Source organism: Cyanistes caeruleus, chromosome 3, assembly GCF_971803275.1.
Source record: "Cyanistes caeruleus chromosome 3, bCyaCae1.hap1.1, whole genome shotgun sequence".
NCBI classification, from domain to species: domain Eukaryota; kingdom Metazoa; phylum Chordata; class Aves; order Passeriformes; family Paridae; genus Cyanistes; species Cyanistes caeruleus.
This window is the reverse complement of record NC_141703.1, coordinates 95,187,331-95,211,211: the sequence shown is the minus strand read 5'-3', so window position 1 is coordinate 95,211,211 and position 23,881 is coordinate 95,187,331. Positions and strand designations below refer to the sequence as shown.

General features: G+C 34.9%; 1 protein-coding gene across 50 annotated transcripts in view; it reads left to right on the top strand.

Moving 5' to 3' along the window:
• The window catches only part of ABI3BP (ABI family member 3 binding protein), a 144,149-nt gene that overhangs the window by 26,864 nt on the left and 93,404 nt on the right, over positions 1-23,881 (top strand). For all 50 annotated transcript variants that reach the window (XR_015285041.1, XM_086883080.1, XM_086883064.1 and 47 more), the window contains 4 exons: positions 8,040-8,108; positions 10,099-10,231; positions 19,223-19,404; positions 22,327-22,388. Coding sequence is in view for 49 of the 50 variants with exons in the window: in XM_086883080.1 (XP_086739206.1) it covers positions 8,040-8,108; positions 10,099-10,231; positions 19,223-19,404; positions 22,327-22,388 (446 nt within the window). In the remaining variant the exon portion in view is untranslated. The remainder of the gene's footprint in view (positions 1-8,039; positions 8,109-10,098; positions 10,232-19,222; positions 19,405-22,326; positions 22,389-23,881) is intronic.

The window sequence follows — 23,881 nt, the reverse complement described above, 5'->3', positions numbered from 1 at the left end:
TGAGAATTGTGTGGTTGATTCCTTTTGACAGAAACATTCATATCAAAATGATGCCTCTTCTTGTAGGCGTCTGCTCCAGTATTACATGTTAGAGATTAATCTCTAACTTCCATGTCAGACATTACTGATGGAATTCCATGAGCTGTTTTATGGAAGAGATTAACCCATGTCAAGAATTCTATATCCTGTTATCTGGAATAAAGAAAAGGAAAAATAAATTATTAAAGCGTTGATTTATCAGGATTTGACCTTTTGAGAAATCTGTTAAATCCCTAAGGATTTTCCTATTGATTTCTTTAAAGTTTTCTAGCTTGAAATGAATCAGTTTACCCTCATCATTGTAATGCTAGTGGTCTTGGTAAAACAAGGGGGAGGAGAGGATGCATGAGCATAAAAGTAATAATTGCCGTGTTTTTGATGTGGTCAGTTAGGGACATTGTGAGTGTCTGCTCCAGGCTGAAAACTGCAGAATAAAAACTGAAAAAATAAGATGTGAGACATGGAATAATTAAGATATTAGAGACTGATAGGATTTCTGTGGCAAAGGTTAGCTTTCCTTTTCATCAGTTGATACTCCTGGGATCTCTTTATAATTCTATCACCAATCCAGTGTTTTACTTCATAACCATCACTCAAACTGGGTCTGGCTTACCTGATTCATCCTATGTGTCACTTTTGAATCAGTTCACTAGGAATGATGTACAGGATTTTCTGTACTATACTGTGCATTAGGCACAACAATGCTTGTTGCATTGTTGCATTGTTGCATTGTAGTGAGGATTAATATTTTCCAGGTATTCTGAGATCTTAGGGAAGAACAAAAAAAGGACTGAATGTAGGATCATCATGTAAGATCATTTGCACTTCCTATTTAATAAAGCTTTTATATCTAATGTAATGTACACTGAAAGCTCAAGGTCATCTGGAATTTTAGGTATATTGACATTTTGTAGCTTTAACTATAAAAGTTAATGGCTGGAAGCTAGGCACCTTTCTTTTGTTCTACAGCACATCAGAGCACTTACCACATGCATATCCATTTGCTTTAGGGTGTCTGGAGAGGGAAAAGCACAAATGTTGAGGAATACTCTTCCTTTATGATTATTTTAAATTTTATCTCCCTCATGTTAATAGAAGTTGTCAGTTTCCTTGTGACTTGTTACTTCTGAATGTCCAGTAACTAAACATGCAAAAGGCAACATAATATAGATAGCAAGGCAAGCATTTCTAACCTTCATAAAACATCTTTGAAAAGACAGGAGTAAAAGAAGTTATCAGCAATATGTACCTAAAGTTGCAAACATTTATTTAAGGCAATTACCAGTAAGTTTATTGGAACTGTTGCTTTTAGTTGAGAGATTTAGGGTTAGATTTTATACCTCAGGGACTTGTTTATTGGAAGCAGAGAGTGCATAATCTTTCCCATTTCACAAATATTAAACACAACATTAAACTTCAGCTTTGACTGTGCTTTCCAAATGTGTATGGAGCACGAGCTAAAGCAATAAACATCAGTTGTGCTTTTGGCTCTACTTTAGAGTGACTTGTGTGGCAGAAATGAAGACAGAGATGATTGCTAGTGCACTCCCTCCTCCCCACCATATTTAGGGATCAGTTGCTGGCAGAAACTAGAAGAATTGCAGAATGGTTCTTAATTCTAGGAAAAATGATTAAATTTTATTGTGGCAGCCAAAGACCTCAGCTCTAGCATACAATTTATATGGATTTTAGAAAAAGTAAGGTGTAGTAGAGGGACAATAAAAATACTCTCAAGAAATATGCCAAACATATAAACCTTCTAAACCCTATTGCTGAAAAATCTCAGATTATCTTTGTACTCCTAGAACATCTTGTATGTGATGAAGTCAGCCCAGTATGTTATATTAAAACAATGTACTTTAAATTTCACACTCAAGGCTGTCTGTCCCATGTTCTAGATATTCTAGTGATCCAAGTGCCACTGCACACTCTGAAAATGGTCTTCAGTGTGCTCCACACATTTTTTTCACAGTCAAAATATCTAGGTTTATAAAAAATGCATTCATTTTTGCTCTGAGGACTCCTTTTTGGTCCTCTCATGCTTTGACTTATGTGAATTTTACAGAAAGCAGGTGAGTTTACAGGCTTCCCTGAACAGTGGCAGGTGAAGCTTTTATTGAACAGGATCTGGAGGAAGTGGTTCCCAAATATGAAAATTCATTGTGGTCTGTGTAGACCAAGGCTAATAAAATTTAATGCTTCCTCTTTCTTGTCAGTTTTAGTGGTTCATGGAAAGAGAAACCTTCCCCAGTCAATTCAGGGACCATGGTCACAACCTTAAATTGGTTTGTAACTGAAAGGTAAATATTAGAAATGGACATTTAAGGGCATTTTTTACTCTCTAAGAGGTAGTTTTTCTAATGCATTAAGGAACAATGCTGTGGAATGTTATCCCCTGGGAGAGAGATTAGATTTCAGGAGAATGGAAGATCCGTGAATGTGTATTTTGTTCTGGTAGTATTAAACTTGTTTATCCTATCAAAATTTTTAAGGAAAAATCATGCAAATGCACAATCAGCTGTAGACCCTACTAAAAAAAAACCAAAAAAAAGCAGCATTAATTTAGGTGTCAGGACAATTTAAGAAAATACATAGACTTCACATGTAAGTCATTATTCCCTTCCTAAAAGGCATCAACTGTTTAAAATATCATTTCCCCTTTCTAACAAAGATTATAGGTCTACAAGGTAGAATGAAGTGCCTTGCAGACATTTCCTCATTTCCTTGATTTAGCTGTGCATCCCTGGTTTTGTTAATGGAGCTGCACAGCTGGTATTCTGTTTGGGATAATTGTCCCCAGCTGGCACTGTAATATGGAAGATGACACAATATAAACAATAATATGTATTTCTAAGGCCCACAAATTCCATATTTCCAACCCAGCCATTGTAGATTAATGTGAAATTTATTGTCAGTTTTTTTGCTGGGTCACACAGCTCTTATGATGCTGTTAAAAGGAATCTTGAAGTCAGCAGAAATATTAATTTATAAAATTTCATTTCTATGGATGGATATATTTTTAAAGAAATTATTAAGGACATGACATTTCCTAGGATTTTCAGGAGAGATATATGACTTTGTACAACATATGACATTTATCCACATTTCATCCATTAAAATATTGAGCGCCTCACTGCAGTAATTCTTATCTTAAAATATCTGTTTTCCCTTTGTTTTGCAAATTTTATAGTAACTGAAGCAGCAATTACATAACATTATCAATAAATTGGGATCTGGCTGCACAAGGCATGTGCAAAGAGGAAAGGATGCTGTTGGATTTCCTGAACTTGTAATAAGTTTCTGCTGGAAACAAAGTCTTGAGCAGCTTCATGCACTAGTAGATAGATCTGAATCTCACTGAAATGTCAATGTCAATGACAAGGCAGCAGCAAAATTTGTCTCCAAGAATTATGCCTCTGTTTCAGGACACCAGATGTGGTTTGTGCTGAGTATCCTTTATGTGCTCACATGACAGTAAACAACATTAGTTTTAGGCATTAAAGCTTTTCAGACAGCGTCAAAAGATACCAAGATGTTAATTCAGCTAGACTAATAAAAAGGTGAATGGACACATCCAAAAGCTCTGGGCTTGACTTTAAAGGTTTATCCCTAATTTTTTCAGTCTTCCTGACTCATAAAGAAGGAATATTTGCTTAAGAAACTTGTTAGTCTTTTTTAACTTGGCTAGGAAGATTGCAAGCCAATCTCCTAGAAATTGTTGATACTGTTGGAGAAACCCAAAAAATTGGGTGGAGAGAGGAAAGTTTGTAAGAATGAACAGCAATTACTTAAGAGTGAACAAAATTATTTTCCCTTTCAGTTTCTAAAACCAGCTCAAAGTTGGGCAATGCTTTTGCTTTTCCTTTTCTTGTACAAGTCTGTACAGTGTAAGAGGTGAGTGTGTTGGTGATCCTGCTTTATAACAGTGCCAGTAAGTGATGGGTGAAATTTGTGTTTATGCATATATATGAGAGGGTTCTATACCACCTTGAGCACATTTTAAAAAGTGTAACTCAGGGATCTGTGCTAGAGCAGTGCTTAGCTAAAAGATCTTGCTGTGCAGTTTCTTATATCTGATCAATTACCAAAAACTGCCAATTGCATTAGCTACACACCTTTCAAGATGCCAAATAACGTGAATAGTAATTCAGCAGTATAAAGCATTGCTAATGCCAGATGAGTCTGGTGGAAGGGAGGACCTGGGGGAGATCAGCAGATGCTTCTTCCTCTAGACAAGTGCATTGATCAGCAGCAGGTTCATTCATGCCAACCTCTTTGTCCCACTTCTCTGTCTTTTCCCATTTTTGTTACACTACAATCCTCCCCTTCCTCCAGCTTTGTCCTTAACCACATCCCATGGTAAGTCTTTAACAATCCCTAAATACAGATTAAGCACTTGCAGCCTGAAGCCAAAAATTACTTTGATTTGATTTCTGAATCCAGTGGTCCATGAATTATAATGATACATTTGTAACACTATTTTAAGATTCATTCTAAGTTCATGCATACATTGTTTTGCCTTCAAGTCCATATTGGCTGGGTCCTGAATAGTGTGCTTGAACAAAAGCAGAATTCCCTAGCATTTTGTAGTGCATGTTAGTTGCCTGCTGCCACTGATTTGAAAGCCTAGCTCATGGCATGTGGAAGTAAATGTTCTCCTATGTTAATCTGATTTGTCAGTGGCATGTATCTTTGTTACATTCTGGTTGTATTCATAAGCTGTTAAGGTGGGTAATAGAAGCCTTTTTCTTTTAATAATTGTATTTATTGATATAATAACCCATATTTGGGGAATTATACCGCTAAGAATTAGGCATGGATTTATCGAGGAGCACTTTTCTGGTACATCTGGGCATTTTCCTTGAGTTTTGTGGCTAAAGAATTGAAGGTGATCACTATTTAGACTTTATTTCTGATCTGAAAGGAGTTCTTAGCCAAGATATTTGTTGTGCTAACCTTAATAAAGGGGGTTAGACAGTAACAGATTCAAACAAGTGGTCTTAGAGTAGCAGCCCTCCAAGAATGTGTTAGGCATCAAGGAGTCACTAAAGTTTTCATAGCAAGTTTGCAAATATATTTGCAAACTTAATTTGTTAAAGCTTGAGTTGTTCTGTAGAGGTCCTTAATTTATGAGATTGCAGATCCTCAAGGTGAGAGACAGACAGATCTGTAATTTTTATCTTTATCATATATGTCTCTGTTATATACTGATTAATGTTGAAGTGATTTTTGGAGGCAGATGCTGGATTCATGCATCTGTGTCCAGACATTTCAACATTGATCTTAATTATATAACTATCCTTTTCTTACTAAATACAGTTCAAAGAATATAAGAAATATTCAGTTGCAAATGGGACTGCCTGTACTCTGTGGTGTAGTTTGCTTTTACTTGAGTTTATCTTTCAAATGAGCTTCTCTTCTTAAATATATTTTCCTGTAAATTGTTGATCTATTCTGTGAATCATAATTACATCCAATCAAACATCCATATTTTTATGACTGTCACATTTTCCCACCTACCTCCTATTTCAGCAATTTATCTCTTAAGCACTAAATGAATTAGTGCAAAGTAAATAATGATTTTATTTAAGTTCTGGTACTCTGCACAGTTTTCATTTTCTTCTGCTGTGTTACTCACCTCTCCCCAAAATTCCTGCTTCTTATAGACATGGATCTGTGGAATGGATTATGAATATATAGGCATTATAAAAGAACACAGATTATCATTAAATATTTCCTGTAACTTGACAGAGTTTAATAATGGGTGAGGCAATGTTTTAATGCCCTGAAAATGATTTGAGTAATAGTAGCATCAGATGATTTCAGCATTGTGATGATGACTGATAGTCATATTTCTCAGCAAGAAAACTGATTCAGTGTGGAAACTCAGTAGTCTTCTGAACTTACTAAAAAAAAAGTTGAATTTCAGTGGAAGACTAAGAAGGATCTCCCATTTCCAATGAGCCAGGATTCATTATATGATATTGAAAAAGCTCTCTGCATTTTTTAATTTCAGGTGCCTTGGATATAGAATGTATACCTGCCCAGAAAAAAAACATTTCAAGGCATGTGTCCTCCAGCCCATGCATAATGCTTTGATACTGTGTATCAAACCTATGAATTTATTTTGAATTACACTTGCTCTATATCTATTGCTCTTAACATCTATACAGTAGCATGGGTGGTTGTGCTCAGGAATCATGGAATCATATTTCTAAATTAAGATATTTCTTAAGTACAGAACAGAAATTTATTGATTTATCACAGGTTTTGAATGGATTTTTTTAACAATTTCATTTTCTGATTTCAGTTATAATGATCATATTGTCTTAAATTCTGTGTTTCTAAAGAAGTGGTACTTTTTAAACCTGCTTCTTCTCTAACATCACTCTCTCAACATCTAGTCTCAACCTGTTTTCCTAAATACTTTCTTTTGTAGGATGTATTACAGTCAGAAGAGCCTTGATTTCTCTGAAAAATGGGAATGTGTTGTATTCTTTATTAAGGCAACATTTGTTAAATTCACCAAAATAAAGCTTAATGAAGAGCATGTAACACAAAATATTTCCACAGAAAACACTTTGTTACAGAACAAAAACACCCACTAGAACTAAAGAATCCAGAAAACTGCCAGGTTTTGTAGCTGAGATGTCCAGTGAGGCCTTAACAGTCTTTGTTTATTGCCAGATTTTGTTTAGCAGTTGATCTATTTCTATACTGCTACACAAATCATTTCAGATTTCAGCCTGAATTAATTTTTCCATTTATGGAGCAGGAAAAAACAGTTTCAAAGTATTTCAATAACATTCTTTCACAATACTTGGACATTTTACTGATAAACCCATAAATTTTTAGCATTTTGAAGACTGGCTTTGTAGTTCTCGAACTTTCAAGGTCATGCTTTAGAATAACCCTGTTGAATACTTTGTGAGTTATAACAGTCTCACAAGTGGGCATAAATGCAGAGCAGAAAACAAGGATTAAAACAGAGGGAAAACAAATTCTTTTAAAGTATTGCTTATTTCTAGTTTTCAGTCTCAATAAAAAAAAGTCCAAGTGGTTACACAGGTTCCACACTTATGTAGCCCTCTAAATATTAAAAAACATTTTTTTGTAAATGAAGATATATTTGCACTTTGAGGGTTCCTTTTTTTAACTCTTTTTTTCCACACTGCTTTGAACAGCTGTTGTCAATGCTTGCAATAACCCTTGGTTATTGGGTGCAGATGAAACCCATTTTAAAAGACTAATTAAGCAATTAAAGTAGTACATGCATAGTATGGGTTTCCAGTTATTTAGGTGCACAGAATGAGTGAAGTTAGAGTGATTTTCCCACACTGGCAGAACTTTTTCAGTAGTACAACGTGCTTTGGATTTTTTCATACTGCTAATCCTTTCTCTCTCTTTACAGAAATCTGCATGTAAGAGAAAATTGAATTATTCCTTAGTGGTTCTGTTTAGTTGGTAGAATTAAAGGTGCCTGCTACACTGAAATATGCAGGAAATTCAATCACTTATTTATAGTTATACATTTACATAAATATATCTGAACTAACAATCTATGAATAAGATTCTATGTAGAGTAATCCTTTTTTTTAAAAGCTATAGTCAAAATAATTTTGGTCAGTATAGAGTGAGCCAAATTCTGCCCGTGGATCTCCTAAGACAACTTCTCTCATGTTGCAGTTCAGAGAGAATAGAGCTTGCTTTTTAAAGAATTAAGAAGGGCAGAAATCTCTGACATTGAGTTTTAAGGAGTGAAAAGCTTATTTCTGAAGAGGAATTCCCCAAACTCAAATAAACATCTCAACCTTGTTTTAATTGAAGCATTTATAATTTTGAACTCCATGAATTTTAAGGTAAACAGACTAAATATCACAAAGATTGGATAATGTGTCAAGAATTCACTGACTATTTGACATCTTCTTGTTAATTTCAGATTATTCTCTTTTTCCAATAGACAGCACATCTGTACTCATTGCTTTTTCATTCATTTGCAGATGCAGAGCCACGGTATTTGGTTTCAGTAAGACCAGCACGTGTTTCAAATAACAAGAAATCTTGTTCAGGTAATATAATATTACTGCATCTCTTTCCTAAATTATTTGAGAGAAAAGAGAACCTTTTGCTGGGTTTCTCTGAAAAGATATTCCTACCTGTAGGCGTCCTACTGTGGCGCACAAATTCCATACACAGAAAGGTAAAATGTAGGACAGTGTTTCCTAGTCAGTAGGCACCACACACATGGCATTCAAAACAAGAAGATTTACCTAAAGATTTTTTGCATAAAGTTCTTACAAATGAGAAGTGAAAATTAGAATATTAATATCTGGTGTTTAAAGACATTACAGTTATTCTTCCCAAACTACAAGCGAGGATTCCTTCATCCATTGCTGTGTTAATGCTCTTTGTTTCTCATTGGCAAATGGTAGCTTCTGTCTGTCTGTCTCTGTCTATATCAACATTATTACTAAGTTTGCTGATGCAAGAACTAAAGGAAAGAGTGATACTTCCAACTGAATCTATATGCAGCAGAGTAGAAATCTGAATTTTATTTTCATCTGTTTCAAAGTATTTCTATTTATCTTAATCATGTTGTTAATACTGTTAGTTCTGAATTCCTTACTTTAATATGGAGACTTAATTATGTACTTTAATGTGGAGACTTCTTTCAGGATGACTGGATTGTTGCAAAAAATAAACTGATGGCCTGTCCCTGGAAGCACAAAAGGTCAGGTTGGACAGGGCTCTGAGAAACCTGATCCAGTTGAGGATGTCCCTGCTCATGGCAGGGGACTTGGATTAGAAGGTCCTTAAAGGTCAATTCCAACCCAAATTATTCTATGATCTTTACGTGATTTTTTTTTTTTTTTTTTCCTAACTCCTGGTAATGCTTGGGATAAATCTTTTCTTGCTCTTGGCCAGGTATAACACAACATGTCTAGAAAGGTTTTGGAAAGAGATTTGCCTTACAGATGCAACATACATATGTTGGTTTTTAATGTAGGTTTTGTAGCAACATATTCATCATCAACATAAAGCAAAAACCAATATGGTTAACATTTCTAAATGTACACACAGGTATTGGTTGGAAATATAAATCAGACTGTCACTAGGGCTGGTTAAGTAAAGAGATAATAGGGTTCAAAAGGCATAAGAATAAAGTTAGTCAAATCTGGTTCACAACAGTGAGAAATAAACCCTTTTGATCAGTGGCTTACAAACTTTCAAGAAATGTTGGTCACCTGTACGTTTTGAGGAGGTACAGATCCTTCAGGTTTTTGAAGTATATAATGTAAAGAATATATTGATTTCCTATGGTCAATCATCTTCCAAACACCAGATATTCTCCTTGTGCTTGTAGCAGTCCATAAACTACAGGTTCAAAATAGAGTCTCCACATCATTTGTTCATTTCCATCTATTAGCTTTTAAACACAAGAACTGTACTCCTTCATACAGAGCAAAGCTGAAGTTCAGCATCACACAAAACCTGGTTTCAATATAGTAAGTAATTAAAGAGAAAAATCCTGCAGATACAGACCCTGGCTCAGATCTGCCTGCAGTAAAAAGCAAAAGAACTTTTGTAGGTCTTATTTTACTCTTAAGAATGCTCTAGAAAATATTTATTATGTGTAGACATATTTGCATTGTTACTGAGAAAACTGCCAAGAAATTACTATTTTTATCACATCCATGGAGACTTTCTAATGTCCTGGACTCTGTCATGTCTTCTGTGATATAGTCCAAGATAGCCAGAGTTTTTAGTTTAAACTACCTATAGCTTATTCTTATATGAGGTATACCGAAACCACCAAATGAGCAATTTCAAAAACTAGTTATAACTGGAATGTTAGGCTGAAAAAGTGACTATGGACACTGCCTCTGCCACTTTTATAAATCATATGTTAGAAATAGTGACCACGAAAAATGGAGAACTGTTGTACCTCTCCCTTCAAGCTTAGAAGAGGGGATCTTAATTTACTTAATTATCAAACTGCAAAATTTTCCTTTACATAATGCAAGAGAGAGAAATTAACTTTATATGTTTTTTATGTAGGTCGGAACAAGACACAAAAGCCTCTGCAGCTGGTGGTTGGCACCCTCACCCCAACCTCTGTATTTCTCTCTTGGGGCATCCTAGTCAACCCTCAGCATGACTGGACAGCAACAAGTAACTGTGCTAGTGACAGGTAACAAGAGAAAAGGATGGGGTTTATTACTATCATGATTTTGTTCTGTGCAGCTCTCTGCTGTGATTAAGATAAATAGTACAGTGGAAATTAGAATGTTGTAAACAATAGCTCTCAATGTAAAGTAAGTTTTCTCATTTGCTCATGCTACTGCTCTGCAATTCTTTACTTGACAGCAAGTTTAGTCAGATGTCTACACACTGAATTACAAATTGTGCTATTTCACACTGAATCCTTTGTTCTTAAACTAATGGCCTTGGCTCTACCTTCATTTGTATCTGAACCAATTGAAACTTTGTTAAATCACTGGAAATAGTTTACTTTAGCGTTGACCGATTAAGTGTAAAAGTCTTTTGTTGTGCTGAAGTGGGGGAATGATGCCTTGCTTTAGCACCATTCGATTTTTTGTTTCCTTTATTTTGTCTTATCACTATAATGGCTTTCCTTCTGTTGATGCAGTACAGCTTTCCTTAACCTTCTGCTGTAAGATCTCTTCTCTGTCAATATTTTTAGCATTCACTGGGTGGCACAGTAGGTGGGAAATTCAGGAAGGCTCACCAAGTAGTAGTTTCAAGAGAAGTCATAGTGCAGAAGAGCTTCTCAATTAAGTGCACTATTATGGTTTAGTTAGCCCTTGGGAGATGAATGAAAGTATTTAAATTGCTAATGCAGATATTTTCCCTACTCTGTCTTTTTGTGGTCTCTTTATCTTCTTCCTTGACAACAGAAGAATGTTTTTTTACCTTCATTTACATTGTTTGAAGCTCTATTCTACACAGCAGTTTTCTAAAACTAAAAAGAAATATTTTGCATCCATGGGATGCATCTGGTTTGCAACTGTTTTCTTTTGGGTTTTAAATACACCTTTTTTTTTTTTTTCATGGTTCAGAACATTTCTTTTACCTGTCTAATATTTGTGTAATTTGTAGCTGTCTAATTTAGACTTGAATTTTCTTACTCTGCTGTTCATAAGAAAGCTGTAGCTGACACGATTAACCTGGATGTCAAACATAGGTTATGTTAAGAAAAACATCCCATGTAGCCAGGATAACTTTTTCATACCTTTACAGTAGTTTCATACCTCACAAAAGGACTAATCCTGTTCAAGCATCAGAAATTTCTCTTAAAAAAAATTCATCACCAACCAGAATTTCAAACACTATTAAAAGATATTAATGTTTGTTAGGAAAAAGTTATGGAATGTTAGTAAATGTTCAAAGATGAAATCTGATCGGATTTTTCTTCAGTAGAAATAAAAGTTGGTTTAGGCTTAGACTGCTCCTTCAATAAAGAAAGAAGCAAATATTTTCCTACTGTGAGAAACTGAAGCAAGGAGCTGATTTTGGATGAGCTTGTAAAGTGTTCTGACGTAGCAATTTTAGCACCATTGTTACCAAGGATTTTATCTTTATGTGATGTGTCAGCATCAATGTTGCAGCACTCCTTGTGCAGTGGGAATGAAGAACACCAGGAGAAGCCTATGTCCTGTATTAACCCACCTGGAAAATTCAAGGCAAATGGTATCCACCATGGCTTCATCAATTCTGTGTTTTCTCCTCAGTAGAGAAATGATTCATTGACTCAAAGTTTGAACAAGTTTTTAACACAGTTTTTCAGTTAGGGCAGTGTGCTACCAGTGTCTTTGTATGTTTAGAATATATTCTGATGTATTCCTCCTCTCAGGAATTACTTTTAATGTGCATTCCTTTTTAGTGAAATATTGTCAGACAGGAGTAGCTAGTTTAAAAACTTTTATATCAAGTTACAAATAATCTTATCAAATATAGGTATATACCTATAACCAGATTTCTGTTTTGCTATCAAGCATAAAAATGAAGTTAATGAAGAAAAAAAATAATTACTTAAGTGGTGCTCTTACTAATTTTACCTTTACTGGGCCAAAATTCTTGTGATTTGTATAAGGTATGAGAACAGTTGTCCATGTGACCATGGTATGTATATCTAGAATTCTAAGAGAGATTTGGTCCATATATATTTCTAGTCAGTGTGTAGAAGAAAAACTATTAATTAATTATAATAATTGGAATGAATGTTGATAATGCATGATAAGAAAAAAACCAGGAAGCAGCCCATTCTTAGCAAGTTAGTGTTGTGATAAAAGTACAAGACTTAAAAAGCACATAATGGACTCACAGAAATGTCAATCTATTTCAGGGGCAGTCTACCTGACTCCATGCTTTTTCATCTGGCATGTTCTTACTGCTGCAGTGTGCTGTTAATCATCCTCAAGATTGCTGTTAGTGGCTAACCTCTGACCTTTGGCATTGGCAGTACATAGCAGCCAGGACCTCTTGGCTCAGTTCTGTCAGTAAATCCCCCACCAAGGTTTGAATTTATAACTCTCTATGACCTGAAATGGAGTCACTGTTCTCAGCCTCAGATTTTACCATCTCCACATGGATGTTAGGCTTTTGGACAAATGTTGCATAATAAAAGTTAATTCAATGTGTTACTGAGTCAGAAGATAGAAACCACATGGAATAGCACAGTTCTGCTGGCCAAGATTTTCTCTAGTGCGAGTTTGACCTCAGAGGGATATTCCTTGGAAGATCTGGTTTTGTGAGCAAATGAGTTTGGAGTAAGAGCTGCCATATTCTCAAGGAGCATTGATATCTTTTACTGCTCCAATGAAATTTTTGCTTGCTTCTTCAGGGCACATAGTGGTCTTCTGTATCTATGAAATTTTTAAGAAACTCCATGACAAAATCTGACTGTGACATTTTTCAACAAACCCTTTTTTTGGCTTAACTCCCTAGAGATTAAGAGCATAAGCCAATAGAGTTCTGTGTATTTCCTTCAAGATAACCCCAAATGCTAATCCCTTTTTGAAGCAAAAGTATTCACTGCCATTTTTGTGGACCAAAAATAAAAGGTCCACAAAAGCATTCTTGAAGTGATTATTATCTCTCATCAGGCCCTTACCGCTAGAATTTAAAATAAAGCAAAAGTATATAAATCAAAACCCACAAATGTTTAGTTTTATATAACTGATGAGAACTGCATTACACCAGAAAGCAATGTTGGTGGAACCTTTCTCAGCATCCTCTGCCTTCTGACACCAGTGGAAGACAGCTGATGAGAGAAGATGGCAAAGTCATGATATCCTGCTGCACAGCCATGTTCAGTTCCTCTCTTAATTATTTCCAAGAGAGTGAGAGGCTTGTTTTCTCTCTGCCTGTGTTTAAACAAACATTAGTGGACAGATCTGTCAAAATAAAAGTACTGGGGCTTCATTTACTGTCCATCCAGGTCTGAAAAAGAGAGAATACTCTGTAGATTTTTCTTTCTTTGTATTTGCTTTGATTAGAACATTTCTGTTGGTGTGGGTTGAAAAAGGTGGACTTTGACTTTCAGTTCTTTAGGAAGGAAAGCCAGAGAATGGAACAAAAACTGTTTTTTTCCATGTTAGATGAAAGTAAGGTTTATAGATACAGTAAAATATTATATTGAGTGGATTGTATAGAAAAACAAAATTGCTTTCAGATACATGCAAAAATAGGAATTTAAAACCTGAAGCATGTCTTTTTTAAGTTAAAAAGTATGACAAATTCACATTGATGTTGTTTTAATTGGTTTGCCTGTGATTTGAATGTCCTAATGTCATACTTGCAAGTAGCACAAATTTTATGTTTTCTTTTGTTTTTATCTGATGCTTTTAAAAACAAAGACCAAAACCAAAAATAGTAAGGGAAAACCAGTGATGAGTCCATACTTACTCTTTTATATTGTATAGTACATAGGAGTAGGGTTTTTAAAATGCTAAATTCTGGAAGATATGTGCCTATCTCCTCCTGTGCCTATTTACAAACTGCTATCATTATGCAGCTGCAAACATACAAAATGTATTTTAAACATAGAAGAATTTCTTAAAGCAGCAAAACCACTTCTTGAGTCTCAGATGTTTTTGAGTTGCTGCTGTGGGAGTACATGCTAAAAGCTGTAGTAAACTGGAATGATTTATTGCTGTTCAGTCTCTCCCTCTTCAGAGCCTCTCACTCTTCATTTCAGTCATTCTACTAAAAGTTTTGAGTAAAAGAAGTGAATTTTAGTGATCATGTAAAAGTCAAAACTAAATTAGAAAGTGCTTTGCAAACTTAACTGCTAAGCATCAGTGATGTCATTCTTCCCGTTTCTTATATATGCTGGTGTCTGTTACTTTAAAGTAAACTTAGCAGTAAAAAGCGAAACAATATAATCAACATCATGTGTCAATTTGCACAACACTCAGTGTCTGAAAAATCATAGTTCAGACCATTTCTTGTATTACTTTCTAACATTAAATGGATGCTGCACATCTAATGAAGTATAACTATAAGTAAAGAAATACCTGGTATGCTGATAGTCTCTTTTAAAAATTCTGATTACATTTCTGTGAACAAAAAAGAAATGAGCTTCATAATCTTTTGTCTCTGGCAACACAAAACCACGGAGCTGGAATGTTCTTTTATCTCCAAGGCTTAATTGTTTGTTTAGTGTTACGTGTGACTAAAATAGTCATGATTAAATTGTTTGGAGTTTTGGTTGGGGCCTGGTTCCAAATAAATCCATGATATTTATACAAACTGACCCAGTCTTGAAATCTTGTAAAACCATCTGTCTTATAAGATTTCCAGTATCTAATTGTTTGTGTCTGAATATTTGACTCTTTGGCCATGTTCTGGGAATCTGGCTGAAAAGAGATTTAGTTTAAAAATGGAAAAATGGCACTGGAATTCTGGGCAAAAGAGTATAATTCACACTGATAGATGAAAACTTGATGTCTTGCCTATCCATCCTAGAATTTTACTTCCTTTAACAGTGAATAAGATTTGCTTCATTTCAAAAGCAAAAAGCATCTGTGCTGTTTCTTTAAAATGGTCATTTTATTTTGACATCTAGTGCAATGGAAAGGCTGTCTCTGAACTGAGAACTCCCTTGCCTTTTTAAAAAACAAACTATGTAAGCTGAACACAGACTAGAAGCAGCCTTCTGTGTGAGGCTGGGAGTCTTTTACATTGACTTTGCAGATACAGTAATCACTGCAGTGGTTGGCCTGTGAGTAATCTTTAAATTATGAAATTGGTCCTATTTTATTTCTGCCATCACATTTTGTGTACCTCTTATATGGAGACAAGCAAAGTTAAAGTATCATCAAAGATACAGAGTGTCAAGAATGCAGACACTAAACATTCCATGATGTTGCACAAATGCATATGAAAGAGGCTCTCTTAATGAATGTAGGTCCCTTATTCCTCTGCTGTGCTGGGTTTTGGGGTTCTTTTCCCCCTCATTATCACAGTGATTAATTCTGAGTGCACCAAAACCTCTCACGTGCTCATGACACCTTTTACATTATTGGAATGTTAGCTGTCTAGTAAAAAGAGAGGAGGTAAAATTTCCCCGCAGTTCCTGGGGTGATTGGTGGTATCTTCAAATGAGTGAAGCATTGCCTGTTAGGGGGAGAGAGGGAGGTACTAACCTCCCTCATTTGATCTAATGTTTTATAGAGTGATAGCTGGCAAAAAAACCAGAGTGACCTCTACAATAATTTGATTAATATTTGTTGTAAACAGAGATTCAAGAGTATTCAATAAACATTGTTCTGATAAAATGTACCCCACCAAAACACATAACAAATCAATTAATCAAAATTAAATGTTAAATTAAAAAGTTAAATATTGTTACTTCTTTATACCTGCTGATAATCTAGATTCACCATATGTAGCTGGGTGTGCCATCTCCTTGCTGAAACATCAAACCAGTATTCACAGGTGGGAATAGCATTCCTGGGAGTGTTCCCCAGTGTATTACTTGGATATTAGCTGTTAGGGCCCTGTGGTGAGCAATCAGATTTTCCTCTCCTTACCTCAGAGGTAAAGGGAAGTGTTTTGTTTGAGTAACACGTAGTGCAGCTGTACCCCTCTGTGTGACTATGACAGCACTCTATTTCAGCCTGCCTTCTACCATTCTGCAGGGAATCTGTGAAGATGTTTTGCTGAATGTTTCCAGTTCAGCCAGCTGCACTCATTTTGTGCATGTATGTCACTGCCACAAGGGGATTGATAGATGTGAGTGGTGACTGGATCTTACTGCTTACTCATGTCTTCAATTATATGTGTTGACTGCTTGATATTGTATTTTTGATGTAAGAAAGGTTTGAAAAAGGGAGAAATTAAAATTACAACAAAATCCAATCAGTACAGTGTTCTCAGGCAGACTGAATTTGCATTTTATTTGGCAGTTTGTTGGTCTGGTTTAACAATGAGCTGTTGTTCTTTGATGACAAAACTTGGAATTTCTGAATTTTTACTCTGTAGTAAAATGGTTGCATTGCTCCAAAAGCACATTTAGAAATTTAGATATTTTTAATAGTCAAATGATTGTGAACTGCAAATTGTTAAATGGAACTTCATTTTTATTTCTTTTTACTGAAATGATTGAGGAAATTCTGTCATCACAGTCAGTGTTTTTAGTACTCACTATGGCAAGTTTCCACTGAAATAATTATACTCTTGCTGAAGTTTTTATAGGCTTGGAATTCTTGGAGTTGAGAGTACATTTCTTCTGTGCTGTATGTTTCTCTTACTAATGGCATAGTTTGGCACAACTATGAAAATCTTCTTTTCAGATTTTATAATAGTCTTGAATTTAAGTGAAAGATGGGTTGTTTTTGCTGTTGTGCAAGTGTTCTTGGTATTTTAATTCATGTTAGAGTGAAGGAATTTCCAGGTGTGGAGTCAGCATTAAAAATAGAATTTTCCAGTAGAAGCAAGTGGGGTCAGCCACTTAAAAGCCGATTCATTATTAACAAGTATTTTTAGTATTTTTTTTTCTCCTCGTTTCTGATGCATTTTTCTTTTAAATTGTTCAATAACCGAACTGGATCAGTATACTCTCTTTTTTCCATCACATGCAAACATTGTATTTCTATCCCATTAGATTTAAATAGGTAGGAAAAGGTAAGGATGAAGATGAAAACAAATGAAAATTCCTCTTTCAGGCATGGGAAGAAGGTGACTATTTCCACTTGAATTCACATTTGATGTCTGTCTGTACTTATTCCAAATGCTTTGCCTAAAGCCTGTATGGGGTCCAGTAAGAGGCATTTGTGTTGAACACTGGATTTGTTTATTAAAGTTACAGCCTTTGCAAGACAGTGACAGAGTTCAAATAAACTTTTCCTGTTGGTTAATGTCTGTGTTGACTACATACAAATGCATTAAGAGGATAAAGGAGAAGAAATTTTCCTTCTTTTAATGTTGCCAATAATTGATTGTTTAAAATGTTCTTTGTCAGTTTAACTGATAATTAGGTCTATTATTTGGCATTTCATTAGATCACAGCCCACAGAAGTAAGGAGGCACATTATTACTTGGTAGTCCTGGAACTGAGAGAATATATTCACTACTTGTCTTTTTTTTTCCTTCTTGTTTTTTTTTTTTTTCTTTCCTTTTCAAGTTTTAAGTTAGACTATATCTTGTTTTGAACACCAAGTAATACAGTTAATGAAGATACATGAGCCAGCATAAATATTGATCTTGTAACTTGGTGAAATACCTGAATGAGCTGCTAAAGTAGCAACTAAGCCAGGAGAATCTATATTTTTGGTGCCAAGAAAACAAGTTTGACAGTTATAAGATAAAATAAGTAAACAAAGTGAACCAGTTTGGAAATACTTTGCATGAGTGACACATGCCTTGTCTTATGTTGTGTTTTAATAGCAAAGTAGCAATTTCTGTGTACTCAGCATTCACATTTCATGTAAACTGTGCTCTGAAAGTGTTCTTCTGTAACTTCAGAAGTAGCAGCTTTATGAATTCACTGTATTGGGTTTGGTCCACTAAGTAATTTTAGTCTGGACTTTTGAAACCTTTTCAGTTGTTTAAGAACCCTTTTTTGGTTGGCTTTTTAAGTTCTCTTCCTTTTTCTCTATAAAATTGTCTATATAATACCTGTAATAAATCTCACAACCTTGATTTGCAGGCATGAAGTTGTTCTATTTAAGTGTGGCAAAATACAATTGGTCTGAATTTGTACCTTTTCAGATGATGTAAATGTGAGATAGGTATGGATGATGGATAGAATTTATTTCTGTTATGTGTAACAATTTTCAGTAATACTTGGATTAAGAAGTTGCCAAATCTTTCTGAGATTTGCTTTTCCAAGAAAAAGAAACCTCCACACCATTCTGGTGGTAATTCAGCATGTATATTGAAAATGAGACTGTAGTCAGCAGGGCAGTTCTTGTGCTGAAGCTCTCGCCACTTCCACTGCCTTGTTTTTGGTTGGTTAACACTGCAGTCATGCTTTTTCAGGGTGGTGCTCCCTGACAGAATTGGGCAATTTCTGTAGAAATGTTTCCTAGTTTCATAATCTGTTAGTATTCATCACATTATTGATTTAAACTGCTGAAAGTAATGTCTTGGTTTATTTTTTTGTTTGAAGTGGGGGCAATACGTAATGGGATCCCTGAATGAGGAATGTATTAAACAAACAACAGATATTACTGGTCTTCCCTGGAGAATGTTTTTGGACTAATTTTGATGGGAACACCTTTTACTGGATGGATATAGAAAATTCTGATAAATCAGTAGAGGCTTCTTGACCAGCAGACTCATGATTTAATTGACTGGCTCTGGCATAAGTCAGAATCACAGGAACTGCTTGGACAATGAGCTTAAACTTTGTGGTTAGAACCTCACATACAATGGGTGTTTGTGAATAAAGAGACTGTCCTTTTGTGCTTTGTACAATACTCCTTATGTCAGGGTCTGTATGATGGGGTGTATATATATATATATGTGGAATAACTCTGGCTTTTCCAATATTTAGTAACAATAAAGAGCCATAAAAAACAAGAACAATAAAACATTATTATTATTATTATTATTATTATTATTATTATTATTATTATTATTATTATTACTTCCTCACAAAAATGGTTATAGTGAATTCCTTTGTGTAGATCTATTTTTTTTTCCCCCCGAGCAGATTCTACACAGTTCGCTACAGAGAAAAAGGTAAAGACAAGAAATGGGTTTTTCAGCTCTGCCCAGCCACAGAGACAGTGATTGACAACCTGAAGCCAAACACACCTTATGAATTTGGAGTTAAAGACAATGCAGAGGATAGTATTTGGAGCAAGACTTTGAATCATAAGACAGTTCTCTCAAGTAAGTATTTGACAATAATTAATCAAAGAGCTGCTGACTTTGACAGTATTTTTTCTTCTGTTATTATATTACTTAGAGTAAGCCAAGTTTTTATTGTCTAAATGTCATCTATTATGCCCCTAAAGCATTCTTTTAGGAATTGCTGGAATTAGAAATATTTTGGTTTTGAAAACCTACCACCTAGTCTTCTGAAAGGTGTTCTCTTGTCATTGCAAATAGCGGATCTGCTGCATGTTGGTATAATTCTAATAATGTTTAGTACAGACACACATTAAGTGTTGTGTAAGAGTATTTATACTTCTGACTGGATTCTAAGCTCTTTCCTTAGGCCATGAATAATAAGATGATCAAGTAATGAATTAATCCATCAGTCATCATCCAACTAATCCATTTAATTCTTTCCATTAACTAGTATGAGTAATGAAAATTATTAGCATTGTTTGAATCTTCTTTTACCCCTGCATTTATATTCGAGCTGGTCTTCGAGCTAGACAGGCCCTGTCCTGCCTCAATGGGCCCTTTATGACTCCAAAGCCGAATTTGAAGCTGATTTTCAATCAGAATATTATATGGATCATATATGCAGTTTTGTTTATGCTTTTGTTTGTGTTTTCATGGTGGAAGTGTACGACACCTGTGGCTGGCTGTAAGTCATATTTTAGGGTTCTCCTCTGAAGCCCCAAGACAATGCAGGAAATGTGATGTCAAATTAATCCTTGTAACAGCATGTACTACTGAAAGAATCACTCAGGCCAGTAGAGGAAATAGGCATCAGCAGACTTTCCTTCCTTTTAGTAAGAAGAGAGGACTTAACAGAGATTATCCAATTTGATTCATTTTCCTCAAACATTTGCATAAAGGTATTTTGAAACATGATTTTGGTCAGAAGATGCTGCAAACTCCTATGCTTAGTATTTTTGGCTTGACTCAGAATGTAAAAAATGGGAATTCTTGTTTCACACGAGATTTCCAGCTGACATTTAATTTGGACTTCAGTTTTGACTTGTAGGTGAGTTAAGGAGCTCAATACACTTGAGGATAAGGGAGGGGAGCAGTATGGTGGCTTGTAACACTGGGAAAGCCTTCATACTCCCTAAGAAAGGGCTTTGCTGCCCTTCACTATGAAGTACCAAGCTGTAACTTTGAAGAATGTGCCCAATGTCCATTGAGTTGTTTTAGCAGTCCAGAATTAGAATCCATTGTTATGCCATGAGCTTAAAGAGGATAATGGTGGTAGCCTTTTCCCAGCCTTTTTTGATTCACAAAAAGCTCTGCTTCACAGCTTTACAGATATCTTACCAAGTGGGTTTTTTCTGTTATTTTCTACATTTCAAACATCTTAAAGTCATCTGTAGAGCAAGTGGTGAAATATATTTCAGCAGTTAGAACAACAGGGAGTGATGAATGCAAAATGTTTATAGTTTATTACTTGTTCACGACTGATGAAAGCATCACCAAATTTTCTCTTTCTGTAATAATGTATTCCTAAATGGTGTTTTGTACAGACATTTTACATTTTTAATAGATCAGGAGAATCATTCTTATAAGTTTATGGAGACCCATTGACTTTGGTTAAAAGATTATTTCTTGTAAGAGTTCATATTCTATTTTCATAAGATTTCTTTTGTCTACAGTGTAGACTTGTGTATTCAGTGGATGATTCTGCAGCAGCTAAATCCAGGGATCTTGTGATTAACCTGCATGTCTACATTTTGGTCTACTAATAAAGAATCCTATAATTGGAAAATTGTCAGCCTTTCTAACTCAAGCCTTTCATATTTTTAGTGAATAGCAGGTAGATACAGAAAACGTGAGTGATAAACAGAGAGTGTATATTTATAATAAATGTATAACCAGATGCCTGTAAAGTTCATCAATCAACACAAGCAGACATTTCTGTGCTAATTTCCTGTTTTGTATGAACTCAAGTTCTCCTCCTATAGGAGAAGCATCTCAACCTAAACCAAATATCCTTCACTGTAAATGTTCTTTTTCCCACTGAAGAATATATCAGTTACTAGAAACTGAAATTCCTTTGCAGGTTCCTGGATTTGTTGAATCCACCGGCCAAATTTTTGTTATATACTAAACATGTTGGGAGGGGTTGGGAGGAGAATCTGCTTTTAATTGATGGTTTGAGAACACATGAAAGACATGGCAAAAGCTCAGCATTTATTTAACTGATTTTTGTCAGAAGAGATGAAAGTAGCTTATTTCAGACCATCTTACCGTGATTTTCTCATGAAGTCAGTGCGAAACTTCTGTCAGTTTTCTCTTGAATTTAGGTCAATAATTTCTGTTCTTTAGAAGTATCAAACACTTTGAATTACTTTTTTCCAACTTAAATGTATCTCAGTTGATATTTCTTTACAGATGACATTTGTTTTCTACTTCTCATCTGTTTTGGATGGAATTTGAAAAAAATATGACAACATGTAGCTTGACTCTTGTTTGCACACCTGTTGTTGCACAAGCAGTATAAAGGTGGAAGATACAGAGAAAGTTTGAAGCATCATGCTAGAATAAATAGGTGCTGAACAGAACTCTTTCCTGACTTACTCAACAGCTGCATCACAAGAAACTTATAATACTTAGAAATTAGGAGGAAAAACATAAAAGAAAAAATTCAGAGTTTAAATCTGGGGGTTTGTTCATACACTGAAATAAACAAAACCGTAAACAAAACAAGAATACATTTCATTTCCTTGGTGTCAAAATGTGAATAGAAGGCCTTGCATATGTGTTAATGGATCTGGAGACACAGGACAAAAATATTTTTTCCATGATGTATTATTATATAGGTTTTAATTAAGCCTCTTAACTTTCCTAGCTGAAGAAAAAAGTGAATAAAGTTGCTTTGCTTTGCTTCGGACAAAACAAAAAATTAATTCTGTGCATTTATTTATCTTTCTGTCAAAACAGGTAAAAAAGTAAATGGACAAATCCCGAATATGTACAAGTTGGTACCAAATTCCCAAACACAGGTATGCAAAACAGTCTCTTTTTTAACCTGATTCTTTTTCCATATGATCAAATTTTTTATTCCCTATTACTCTTCAGTGAGACATTATCAAGGCCACAAACTCCCAATATAGAAAACAATTTCTTAAATGCACTGTATGGAAAATGTTTAAATGTGTTTTTGGACAAAATAATTGAGAACTGTAATTGAGATGATTACATACACTTATTCCAATCTATCAAAGATTAATTTAATAGTTTCCATGTGTAAATTCCAAACTTAAAAGTTGCTTATTCCTTTATAGAAGTCAGGTTTGTTAACCTGTGATATTTTCTGCAATCAGTTAAGTTTGGGGTAACTTGGTGAGGTGATTTTATAGAATAATTTTGTATATACTCAGGTCCTCTAAATGTGTCATCCCACTGAGTTCAGTAATAGCTCCCATATGTGAGGCTAGTGTTTGCAAAACCAGAGGAAGCTGGAAAGGGCAAGTTTGCTAGGCTATCCATTAAATCCTTTTATGTGGCACGGTAGAATTTTTACTATTCCATTAAAAAAAAAAAAGATGATTTTTATAAATAAATAAATATTTTTTTTTCCCTCACCTGACCTTTTCCATAAACATTCTCAAACAAGTATGGATGGATTTCATTTGTTTATGGATTCATGTACCCAGATACTTTTTTCTTCCAAGAGCTGAAGCAGAAATTTAGGCTTTCTAGAGCGAACCAGCTAGTGGGTTTTAATACAATGAAAAATAGACACATTAGTCACAACTTCTGATCATTACCAGTTCCACCATGAGATAAAACTGGTTTCCTTTCCTTGTCTTTTCATCAAAGTGCAAGTTTCAGCATCTAATCTTCTGGAGGATTTTTTGTTTGTTTGTTTGTTTTGGTTTTTTTGGTTGTTTTTTTTTTGTTCTTCTTTTTAGGTTACTATCCCTGAGGCAGACTATGGGGTAACTCCCCAAGAAAAGCTGTAGAAAGCCTTCTTACTTTAGAGATTCTAGAGGTTTAAATTATTACAAGTGTAATAATTTAAATTATTACAAGTGTAGAGTGTTAATTATTACAAGAAAATAACTCATTCTTCATAATTCTTTTCTGTCTCAGATTTTCTAAATGTTTTTATGGTAGGAAATGGCGATGTATGGCTTCTTGTTGTTTTTTTTCATATTTCAGAATATTATAAATGGTCTGTAATTATCAGACCTGGAATTCCTTCAGGAATCAAACCATAATTCATTGAATACATTTTCTTCTAGGATTAATTAGGTATGCACAGAATCATAGAATCAATGAGGTTGGAAAAGATCTTTAAGTTCCTCCAGTCCAACTGCTAACCCAGCACCATCACCATGTTTACCATTAAACCATGTTCTCAAGTGCTCTACTCACATATTTTTTAACACTTCCAGGCACGATGACTCCACCATTTCCCTGGGCAGCCACTTCCAGTGCATGACACCCCTTTATGTGAAAATGAATTTTCCAAATATCTGATCTAAACCTT